The 12400-nt window shown below is 43.5% G+C and overlaps 1 protein-coding gene across 2 annotated transcripts in view; it reads left to right on the top strand.

Moving 5' to 3' along the window:
* The first annotated feature begins 616 nt into the window (after window positions 1-616).
* Window positions 617-12400, top strand: part of LOC147423478 (uncharacterized) — a 71340-nt gene continuing 59556 nt past the window's right edge. Inside the window, exons 1-3 of one of the 2 annotated variants that reach the window (XM_086502099.1) lie at window positions 617-996; window positions 1085-2567; window positions 2660-2738. In XM_086502099.1, the coding sequence (XP_086358225.1) occupies window positions 1222-2567; window positions 2660-2738 (1425 nt within the window). In that variant the 5' untranslated portion in view covers window positions 617-996; window positions 1085-1221. Of the gene's footprint in view, window positions 997-1079; window positions 2568-2659; window positions 2739-12400 lie in introns of both variants that reach the window. The other variant, XM_086502100.1, reaches the window with a different exon arrangement.

Raw genomic sequence — 12400 nt, 5'->3', positions numbered from 1 at the left:
TATAGCCAATGCTCACTCACACATAGGAATAACATTAGAGTAGATTGGGGTAGAGGTGAATGCTCACTCACACTTAGGAATAGCAATATAGTAGATTGGGGTAGAGGCGAGTAAGACTCGATAAGAAATCAATGTATGAATGTGCCATGCAAAACTATTGACATCACTCCTTTTGCAAATCACTTTATGTCAAAAGTTGCAAACAATTATTCTCTTGCATTACCAAACTCCATGCCCTTTTATAAGTGCATGGTAGAGAGGATTAACAATGCTGGTATATGGGCCTGCATTGGATGCAAATGAAAAAGTTCAGTGTGCTTAACCGTCTCCTTCACATTCATATTTAACAAGCAATGCAATTGTGAGGATTGCGTAGAGCAATGGGAGAGACAGGCTCCAATCATGCTAGATCGTCCCAAACAAGCTGTGTGATGAGGTTTAGGTTTTGATCGGGTTAAGTTCCGACATTGTGCACACACATGTGGGTTGAGGCCTCTACATGCATGTGGGATTGGGTGTGAATGGGGCCTAAGGACCATAAAGAATGTAACCATATATAGGTAGGGAGGAAAAGCCAAGGCTAAAATAAGAAAGGTGATACCTAGCCAAAGTTGGGGGAAGGCGAGGGGGGTTAAGCCTTAATCTTGAGGATCATCTTATTCATTAATAACTTAAAAGCTCCCCCAATCTTTTCACGCAACAGTTCTTTTCGCGCGCCATAGCCAGAAGCACCAAAAAAAAGAAAATCAAATTGTGCTACAGTGTTGTCACCCTCCATCGCCTTCTTCTTCTTGCTTCCATCAAGAAGGCTCCCTGCAGCGTCGCCTGCTTGCTCGCATACGCCCTCTCTCTCTCCACACCCACACACACGCACTCTATCTTTAGCCCCCCCTCTCTTGTCTCGCTCAACACTCGCACACACAGAATCGAAGCTCCGTATCGACCCTCTGGATTCAGCCCTTTCTTCAATCCGGCTATGGCGCAATAGCCGTCTTTGTAAGCCACATTCGTTTTCTTTTACCGGCCGTTAAGAAAAGATTTCAATTGCAAACCCGTAACATCTGTTTTTCTTGCTCAAGAGAAGCTGGCCTCGGCGAAGGTTCTCTGGGAGAGCAACGAGGCTTTCTCCCACTCTAGCTGGCTATGGCGAATGCAATGTTCCTTTTTCAGATTGGGTAAGTCGAGAACAAATGCTTCCTTGTTTTATGGTCGCAAGAAAATATGTCGCTTGAACGTAACGAGCAAGAAGAAGGTCCAGGGGCTTTTCTGTCCCTCTCTGGTGGACAAGGGTCGTCTTCTCCCTTTAGAGGGCCTCCTGCAGACTCTTCTCCACGTGTAAAGCAGGAGCAAGGAGACTATCTCTCCCTGCAGCAGCCAAGTCAGGAGTCCCCGAGTCAGCTCGTGCATGCACAAGAATCGTGGAGTCAGAGCGTAGACGCGGCAGAAGCTCCAAATGTTGAGAAGCCATTGTACGAGCAGAATAAGATAGGTTCTCCCCCTCGAAGCATGCCAGAAGAACTTTCAGGGGATAAGAAGGAATCAGCAGTTTCAGAGAACGATAAAACTTCAACCCTGCATCCTGAAGAGATCTCGTTCGGTGCACCTTCAGAACAGCAGACACCTCCATTTGCAGGCCATGAATCTCTTGTGACCATGAAGCCTTCATCTGGACAGCAAAGACCCACAACGACTTGGTTGAGTTTTGTAGACCAACAGAAACATCCATCTTCCTTGGGTATCTCCCAACATCAAAATAGAAAAGAGGCTACATCTTTCGGTTGCTTGAACCCTTTATCTTTGCATGGCGTTTCAGATCAGAAAGAGTCGAGTCCCTTGTCCTTGCAAGTGTCTCCGAAGCAGGAGAAGCATGGTGGTGAGGTAGAAGAAGAGAAGGCCACTCTTTTAATGGAGGATGAGAAGACTTCACCTTTGCAACCTTCGATGCAACGACATTCATCGTTCCTACACAGGACAGGTGTTCCATCCCCGCAATTAGAGCATGCCAGGGATGTGCCAGTACAGATACCAGAGCAGAAAATTTCTAAAGGACTTACAGAACAAGCTACTCAAGCTTCTTCGGATCAACAACGGCTTTGCTTACTGCAGCAGTGGCATAAATCAGCCTTCAATATACAAGCACACATGCGGCCGCCTCATGATGGTAGTTCTCAAGGACCTCTTGCTGAGCAAAAATTGGATTTTTTGCAAGGTCTTTCTGCTCAACAGACAAATTTTGGCTCTCCAAAGCATCAGTCCCTGTCCCCATGTGACCCTGTACGGAGCCAGCAGGGCTTTGTGGCCCAAAGTACTACTTCTATCATGCAAGACAGAATGGGGTTTTGTGCAAAGCCAAATGCATCGTCTAATCATACTGACCAAAGTGCTTTTTTGAGGGAGGAGGAGTTGAAGCTGTCTATGAAATCTCCTTTTGCACGGATTGCCTCTTCTCAAAGTGCAGAGCGGAATTATCCTTCTCCTATGGCAACTCATGAGGCAGTTCTTACAGATAAAAGGTTATTTATGGAGACTCTTCAATGCTTACATGCAGCACTCAACCTGTATTTAAGGTGACCTTCCTTTGTGCATTTTGACAAACTATGTTAACTTGCTTGTAGCCTGGTTTTGAAATGATCAAATTATCAATCTACTTGTCCAACAGCTTGCCGAAGGTGGAAGGAAGTGATTTGGACTTGCATAAGCTGTACAAAGAAGTTACAAGTCGGGGTGGCTTAGAACTGGTAACTAGCATCACACTGTATTGTCGTATTACATTACGAGAATGTTTTCAGACTTAAAATACTTGTGCATGGTTTGACATATAATTTACGTTTTTGGTAATATTTGATGCATTAAACATAAGTGAATGTTTTTTCATCAAATGTATTTGATTGTAATTTACTTCTATGCTGTCCTGCTGTCACTTTGCAAGTGCCAAGCTTGATCATCGCTGAGTTTTCCTATTACCCGATAGAAATTCAATTTCTTGCTTTTATCAAATAAGTTGCAATGACGAATTAAGCCTATACAAGCCTCAAGCTATATCAATGATGTGAGTAGGGATGTCATAGCTACGGACTAAGTGTTGCATTATGAAAATGTTATCTTTTTATTTAATGTTTGGACAAACAGTGAAGTTCAGATCATGCAATGTCATGTTAGAACATTTCGTTGAAATTTGTTGTAGCATGCTGAGATCGTGTTGACCTACAAAGCTAACTAGTTATATTTTAGAGCAAAGTAACATTTTTTGCTAATTGCTAAATGCGGAATAACAATCAGGGTTAAATTTAAATTTCTTTTTAAAACACAAACGTTAATGTATGAAAGTTCATTGACAGTTAGCCAACGGCTTGAGGCTAGAATGGGAAATTTTGTTTGAGGTGCATAAGATTATATTGAAATTGACGATATTTGACAAGCTTCTTAATGATTTAGAGCATAATAGGCGGATTTGATTTTGACCTAAAATGGTTGTTACTTCTGGGAATATTTAGTCATAAAGAAAAAAACGTTGCATTTTTTCTTTCATGGAGTGCACTTAGAAGATGGAGATATGAAAGCATACACGTTGAGCATTTCTTTTATCAAAAGAGCTCTTCTAAGATTGACCTTGCTAGGATAAGCTATTCAAATTATTGGCCAATGACATGATCTTTGAACGAGAGGGGTTTCAAGTTTCTTAACAAATAGGGATGACGTAATTTTGAGTCTAACATAATGCACGATGAAGCTGATGATTATCTCATCTCGTGGATGATTACCATGAGTTGCATCATACTTTTGCTTGTTTGCATCTCACTCGCAGCTCACAGATTCCCGGCACCATCAAACTGAGCATGTTTCAATTCCTAGAGAACTGCGAGTTTAAGGTGCCCAAGTCCGAGGGCCTTATTGGAGGATATACTTCAAACTCTTCTCGATCAAAGACAATGGGATAGGTTCCCACCCAATATTCATCAGTGTCCAAATCCAATGTAATAAACAAGGAATCCTTGATGTTCAAGAGTCCAAAAATGCATTGAAGTTCCTTCTAAAGTTTGATGTTATTTCTGCACTAGTAATTTTCCAAGGAATCCTTCAAGTAACTTTTTTAAGGACAATGCGAGACAGTAATGGGCCGTTCTTTCTTTCAAACCACATGGGCCTATAGCTTGTAAGAATTCAAAACTGCCTTCTATCCAAATTTTTTGACGACACCTTGAGTTGGATCTTGTTTCCACTTGGTTTAACTTATGAAGGTATATATAATTTGTTTCCACTTGGTTTAACCTAGGGATGTATCCTACTGATACATTGGAGATCTACAATCAGATTCTCGTCTCTATTTTTAGAGATTATACCTTGGATGATTAAATTGAGCGACAAAAACACATTTGCATTTCCCTTTCCCTTGGGAGACTTTCCATTGGCAAGGTGTTTCCAATATGCAACAACCTACGTCTCATGCACTTGTGGATATTATCAGGGCAGGCAATGGAAGATGCAATGAAGACATGGATTTGTCTCTGATCCGTTTGACAACTTCAATCTCGCTCGAGTCAGATAAGATCCTCTAACTCTAGAGAACACCTGCAATGCCTGTCACAAATTGATGATGTGGCTGGCCCCCGGACACTGCAACTGAAGACGTGGCAGCATACGGAATTCCGGAAATTGTACCGCATAATGCGCTGGCAGGGCTGATGTGGCATTCTGTACGGAAGTCAGCGGAAATTACGCTGGCTGATTTACGGCAGCTTTTGGGGGCTGAATGCTTTAATTTTTATGGCAGCGTTTGGGTCACACTGCAACTGAAGACGTGGCAGCGTATGGAATTCCGGAAATTGTACCGCATAATGCGCTGGCAGGACTGGCGTGGCATTCGGTACAGAAGTCAGCGGAAATTACGCTGGCTGATTTACGGCAGCTTTTGGGGGTTGAATGCTTTAGTTTTTATGGCAGCTTTTGGGCCTATTGCTTTTGAATTAAAATCTTTTGAGTTACTGCTTTTGGGCATCCCTTGTACTTATAAATAAGCGGGCAGGGCCTCACTTCACAAAGCATCTGGACGCAGAGTTTGAGAGTGAGCACCTACCCGCTCTCTTGAACTTTGAACACAGATTAATACAAAAAGAAATACCGAAAGGGGGGCCAGTCTTTGGGGCCAGTACCTCTGGGTACGGAACTACACCGGGCCGTGTCAATTTTGTGAACCGTTTTGAAGTGAATCTCTGTTGTGTCGCGGTAGAATCTTCACTTGGGGTGTCCAAGTTTGTTACAGTGGTATCAGAGCACATAAAGATTCTTCTTCTACGGAGGATCCGATCCTTTTTATAGCGCGCACAGCTTTTGGGAAAGAATCTTCGTGCCCCGACCTCGGACTTATAAGTCTCTCCCTCCCTTCATACATCGCGCATCCCCGTCTTCATCGCTCTGTCTTACAGGGCATAAAGCCATAAAGAATCCCAGATTATGTAACAGACTTGGACACTCCAAGTCGAGAACATACCGCGACACCACAAATAATCACTTCAAAACAGTTCACATTTCACAATTGATTCGACATTGGCCCGGCGGAGTTCCGTGCCTAGAGGTATTGGCCCCAAAGACTGGCGTCCCTTTCTGTATTTCTTTTTGTATTAATCTGCAACTCAAAGTGCAAGCGAGTCTTGGGGACTGACTCTTAGACTCTGCGTCCAGATGCTCTGCAGAGTGAGGGCCAAAGACTAATTTAAAGAATTTACAAGTGATGCTAAAAGCAGAGCCCAAACGCTGAAAATCAAAAGCTCTTATGGAAAATAAAGCAGAAGAGGTTTCTCTCTCATAGGCTAAGTGAAAAAAAAGCAACTAATAAAAAACTCCCCCCTTGCGTAGAGTTTTACGTAAGCCAAAAGCTGAAAATTACTTAGCCAAAAAAAAAACCCCCTTTTCCGTTTGCTGTTGCCCTGTCAGCTTTCCGCACACTGCAGCCACTACGGGCCTGTCCGTACATTGCAGCCACGTCATCACTTCTCTCGTTCACGGGACTGTCCAAGCTTGAAGGAGTGTGTGTGTACTGGACAACAGCAAGCAACCACATCACCAGTTTGTGACATACCCCCCTCTTGAAAGCATTGTAATTGCCCTCGATTACGCTTGCAAAACAGACAGAGGCCAGAAACTATCTTAGCAGACACTGACTGTTATTACCGACGCACTAGGAACACACATCTAGCACATGTACCAATCAACAATCACATCACATGACATCACAGGACATCACTAGACATCACAAAACATTACATGACAAATGACATTCAACATTCATTCGGATCTCAGACCATGATTTATCGGCAATGCAATTAGCAATCGCATCTAGATCCACTCAAGACCTCATAGATGCCCGATTGACTAATCCCTATTGCAACCATGTCTATCGAGATCATTTAGACCAAAATGCTACAGTCATCTCGTCTTTCAGTTCCTGCACTTAAACAAGTCAAGAACAAATCAGTTTCATATTATCCGGAATTCCATTCCATAAAGTCATACAACAGAATACTGTCAGCTCTCAATATCCTTGAAGCTCAAAGAGACATCAGTGACTCTAGTTTTCAAAAATCGAGGCATCTGTTGACAAAGGAGCAGAGTAACTCCCCTCTTGTGCAAACCCACTTGTTAGTGCAACGGAATGAATGTTGTATTTTCTCAAGATTAGTGATCCTTATTGCTCAAGGTTCCTTTTAGTTCTTAGGGAAAGAGAGAGCTTTCCGTCTTATGGAGAGTGCTATGATCACGAACAAAGTGAGTGAATTGTGCGTGCAAGTGAATGAGACTGGGAGAAGGAGAGAGAAGAGATACGACACCCGAGAGGTTGTAAAACCCTCCTCCAAAGGCCCCACTCTCGTCGGCGAGAGTGGTCTATTCTTTGATTGCACAAAGGTGTACAATGCGTATGCAATGGACAGATGCAAGTTGGGCTATGCCGATGACGACGACGACTTGATGGCTGAAATCTGTAGGCTTTTAATCGCTGAATTCGGGGACTGTTTCGGTGGCTGAAAATGACTGTTTTTGGCTGCGTTTTTATGGCTGAAAATGGGGGAACATCTGCAACCAACTTGGGATGGTTCTGCTACTGAGTCATAGGCTGAAAACTGCGAGGATCTGCTGCTGTTTTGGGCTGATAATTAAAAACGCTGATGCTGTCCTGTTCTTGCCAAAAATGCCAGGCAGTTTGGGGGTCAGAAAACCAAAAACGTTGGGCTTTGTGGCTGAGATCCTGGCGTTAGTAATTGGCTGCAAAAACGCTAAGGGCTGAAGTGATTCTGTCGCGGGAAACACAGAGGATGGGGCTGATCTGCAAGCATATGCTAACGCTAGGGCACTGTGGTTGATGGCGATGACTGCAGGAGAGGAAAACGCCAGGGCTGCTGAGTTGATGCAAAAACGCCAAGGGGAGAAGATGCAAAAACGCCAGGGATGGTCTGAGGGGTACTGCTGAGAAGTTGCCTGTTGAGCGGGAAGCTCCTGCTGCCTCTTCTGCCAGAAAGTGCTAACTTGGGTTTGCTTATATATTAACTTAGCAAAATTGCCCTACCTACTTTTGTTGGAAAGTCACTTAAAAATAATAAGTGAAAATAACCAAGAAAATAGTCTAAATGCACTGGAAAATTCCCCTAACTGATGCTAATGGATTCTGATGGGAATTCCGATGATCATGCTGTGTGCAACCGGAGGATATGCACTAAACTGACTTTACTGAGTGAACCGTGTTGTGGTGTAGCTTGTCCACGGACATAGGGTTGGGTGTGTCACGTGACATCCCCTCCTTTTCAAAGTGAGGTACTGGTACCGAACTGTATGGCGTCGAGGGAGATCGCCAACAGCGTCCGGAATCCTGGAAGGGACTCTTCGCCGGCCCACTCTGATGCGTGGGTCGTGCGGTACTTGAACTTCATAAAGGTCTGTAACGCTTGCTTCTTTGGGCCGCGCCGAAAGCGACTCAAAGTCTTTTGAATCTCTGTCCTTGCTTCAACTTCGTCTAGAGTCGTGCTTCTTCCATCTTCAAGAATCTCCATGCCTGAAAATTCCTGAAACCATCTCCAGTGCAAAACCATGAACATACCCATTCCATGTAAAGTGAAGGAAAAAAATATTGTCTTCTCTAAAGACTGTGCATGCAATGTAGATGAACAAATAGATGGAGTGACAACCCGTTGACACATGCAAACAATGAGGTCGAATCTTTTCTGTTTGATCGAAATCAATCAACTGTGGCAAATCACAATAGAAATGCCCATGCTTGGTGCTTATACTGTCATGTGCTCTTTCGGAAACTGTGTCATGCCAAGGAAGAGACATGGAATGTGACTTCCTTACATACAAACTTTTCCACTTTTCATGAACAATCCGCATACATTCGTGTTCATCCATGAGAGAAACGTGCTCAACATACAATATGTCATGCCTAGTAAAAGGGATCACATAACGATGCTGACTAAAATACAGGAAACCTTCACGAATGAAACACTCGAACAATGCGTGCGTATGAATCATGCGAACACATAATACTTCCTGTGAGGGTGCTTTTGACCAAGGCTCGAGAGCCAAGATCACTCCCCATCTTCGGGCACATCACCTCTAAAAGGTTTCAAGAGACTCACATGAAATGCATTGTGAATCCTCCAAGTGTCAGGCAGTTTCAATCGGAAGGTGACATCATTTATCTTTTTGGAGATCTGGAAAGGACTGTAGTATCGCATACTAAGCTTTGAAAAAACCTCTCCTTTCCCTTTTTCTTTCTTAGGCATGCCTTCTCAAAACGTAAGAGCACCCAATCATCCTCCTCCAATTTCAAATTGCGACGATGGCAATTTGCTGCCTTTTTCTGTCTTTCCTGAGATTTCTGCAAAGCCTCCCAGTCGGGACCTCATAGATGCTGTCACAAGATGGGCACCACGTGCCAATAGAAAAGAACGGATTGAACAGACTTTTATCACTTCAATAACAACTGAGCTGAGAGAGAGAGAGAGAGAGAGAGAGAGAGAGAGAGAGAGAGAGAGAGAGAGAGAGAGAGAGAGAGAAGAGAGAGAGAGAGAGAGAGAGAGAGAGAGAGAGAGAGAGAGAGAGAGAGAGAGACGCGACACAGAGTGACAGAATTAGGGTTTTTGATTTAAGGGTTAGGGTTTCAGCAGTTTTAGGGTTAGGGTTTCCAGAATTAAAGTTTGCAGGTTTTAGGGTTAGGATTTCCAGAATTAGGGTTTTTGGCAGAAATTAGGGTTAGGGTTTCTGCTCTCGGGCAGCCACATCATCTGTAAGTTGGCTCCATTCTTTAGGCTTTGACACGTCAGCAGTTTGTTACATCTCCCCTTCTTGAAAGAGAGTAATCGTTCGCGATTACAGCATATCTGCAAAACAACTCAAGTTAGCTCAAAAATTTTCGAGGAACATTCCGAAGGACAATCAATCTGCTCTTTTTATTAAGGAGTTAGCTTTTCCTTTCTGCTCTTTTGATCAAGGATTTAGCTTCTCCTTTCGGCTGTTGTGATCAAGGAGTTAGCTTCTCCTTTCTGCTCTTTTGATCAAGGAGTTAGCTTCTCCTTTCGTCCAGATCGGAACTCTTGATATTCCGGCGTAGTAAAATTAGCCATCACACCAAGACCGTACTGATCTTCCACAGGTGTCTTGATGCACTAAAATTACATACCCAGGCAATCTCATCCAATTAGGAATATTCAATAATTGGCACATCACAATGCAACACAAATGCTTACATATACATGTTTCAAGACACAACAAACAGCGTCGCTGAGCACTCCCCTGAGACAAACAGTCTGCGATATGAAGCTACTCAACGACTACCTCGTAACTCCCCTCGCAAATAACCTAAAAAGGTCCGGGCCATGAGCTCAGAAGATTGTACAACCAAACGCTCCCCAGACTGCAGTCTACGTCGCTTGGAGGTTCAAGCATACAACCAAACGCTCGCAGGCATCGGCCTGCGTCGTTCGGAGGTTTTCTAGCATACAACGAAATGCTCCCCAGGCATCGGGCTTCGTTGTTCCGAGGTTTTCAAACATACAACGAAACGCTCCCCAGGCATCGGCTTGCGTCGTTCGGAGGTACAAACAATACCAAAACAGTATTTCTCACTTCTTCACCCGGGAGTAAAATCACCAATCATTGAAACCAGTATCAAACCAGAGTCAAACAATTCAAATCGGTACCAAAACAGGTTCAAAACGGATACCATCCATTTCAAACAAATTCCAAACAGGATCACCAAAGAAGATCAAATAGAACTCAAACTTAAAAAGCAATCTCGACATCAATCGAGCTTGAAAATTCGATTGACTTTTCATCCTTAAACCTGCACCAAAAATTAGGGTTAGGTTTTTTCCATGAAGTCGTAGCCGAGCACAGCATGGTCCATTAGCTCTTGGACGAATAGTGTTTCTTTGACGGCGATGGTAGTCCCAAGATAGCAATCGCACTAGACCTCCAAGGTCATCTGCTTGTGAAGAGACATCTACTGAGAGATGTCGAGAAATTTCAAGTTACAATTTGCTAGGGTTTCCATGGCAAGCATTTCATGATACCCCACTCTGCCAGAAGTTACACTCCGAAGGAAGAAGTCAAAAACCATATAACGTCGGGCAAATTTTTTTTTTTCTTGAAAGCTTACCAAGTACTTGGAGTATGTTGCTTGGTAGCTGTAGACATCAACATCTGCATGGCACTGCTTCAGAGAAAAACAGTGGCTTGAAACAAATCTAGATCCTTCTCTTGCAAGTGATCTTAATTGGCTTATGCCCTGTAAGACGTGAGCGGTGAAGATGGGAGCGCGCCCGATGCGCGACGAAGTATGGGTGGGAGTGCCTAATAAGTCCGGGTTGGAGGGCGAAGATACCTCAAACAAAATTCCAATAGCTTTGTCTCCTCTTTTGTAGGACCGATATGCTTTCAGAAAAGCACACGCCCGATGCTCTGATACCACTGTCACAAGACGGGCACCATGTGCCAATAGAAAAGAACATATTGAACAGACTTTTATCACTTCAAATAACAACTGAGCTGAGAGAGAGAGAGAGAGAGAGAGAGAGAGAGAGAGAGAGAGAGAGAGAGAGAGAGAGAGAGAGAGAGAGAGAGAGAGAGAGAGAGAGAGAGAGAGAGAGAGAGAGAGAGTGGCAGAATTAGGGTTCTTGATTTTAGGGTTAGGGTTCATCAGTTTTAGGGTTTTTGGCAGCATAATTAGGGTTTGCAGGTTTTAGGGTTAGGGTTTTCAGAATAGGGTTTGCAAGTTTTATGGTTAGGGTTTCCAGAATTAGGGTTAGGGTTTCCAAAATTAAAGTTTGCAGGTTTTAGGGTTAGGATTTCCAGAATTAGGGTTTTCGGCAAAAATTAGGGTTAGGGTTTTTGCTCTCGGGCAGCCACGTCATCTATAAGTTGGCTCCATTCTTTAGGCTTTGACACGTCAGCAGTTTGTTACAGATGCCCGATTGACTAATCCTTATTGCAACCATGCTTATCGAGACCGTTCAGACCGTAATGCTGCAATCATTTCGTCTATCAGTTCCTGCACTTAAACAAGCCAAGAACAAGTCAGTATCATGTTCAAGAATTCCAGTTCATAAAGTCATACAACAGAATATTGTCAGCTCACAGTTTCCTTGAAACTCAAAGAGACATCAGTGACTTTAGTATCAAAAATCGAGGCAATCTCCGGCAAAGGAGTGGAGCGACTCCCCTCTTGTGCATACCCGCTGCACTAGATTCCGCCCAAGCTGAGTTCGGGGTTCCATTTAGAATAAACTATGCTAATCCAAATGCTTTGAGGTAAAGATTCACAATGTGAGGAGTATCTGCCAGGTCCTCCTTCATTCACTTCGCATCCAACGCGGAGTAGGTCTTGAATTTAACCAAGAACCATCTTATCGCTTTACCTTTTATCTTTCTATCTTTCTGTGCCAATATCTGTTTTGGAACGAGTATCTGCTCGTTTTCCTCCAATTTGGGTTGCTCATCTGGCTCCCCACATCGCCTTTAAAAGGCTTCAAGAGACTCACATGAAAAGCATTGTGAATTCTCCAAGTGTCGGGCAGCTTCAGTCTAAAGGAGATATCATTTATCTTTTCGAAAATGTGGAAAGGTCCATAGTATCTCATGCTAAGCTTTCGAGAAAGCCGCTCCTTTCCCTTTTTCTTTCTCAGGCGTGCCTTCACAAAATGTAAGAGCACCCAATTGTTCTCCTTCGATTTTAAATCGCGATGATGTCGATCTGATGCCTTTTTTTTGAGATTTCTCCAAAGCCTTCCGGACGAGGACAAAGTCCCTCGTGAACTCGTTGGCTTCAAAGAAAAATCTTATCTTTCGTGCTAAGGAAGGGTGGAATCTTCGTAGCAAATTCAATAATCTCAAATGTCACCTTCCCCATCAAAGA

Source organism: Adiantum capillus-veneris, chromosome 26 (assembly GCF_014529385.1).
Source record: "Adiantum capillus-veneris isolate H3 chromosome 26, ASM1452938v2, whole genome shotgun sequence".
Classification (NCBI taxonomy): domain Eukaryota; kingdom Viridiplantae; phylum Streptophyta; class Polypodiopsida; order Polypodiales; family Pteridaceae; genus Adiantum; species Adiantum capillus-veneris.
This window is presented reverse-complemented; position numbering and strand designations above follow the sequence as displayed.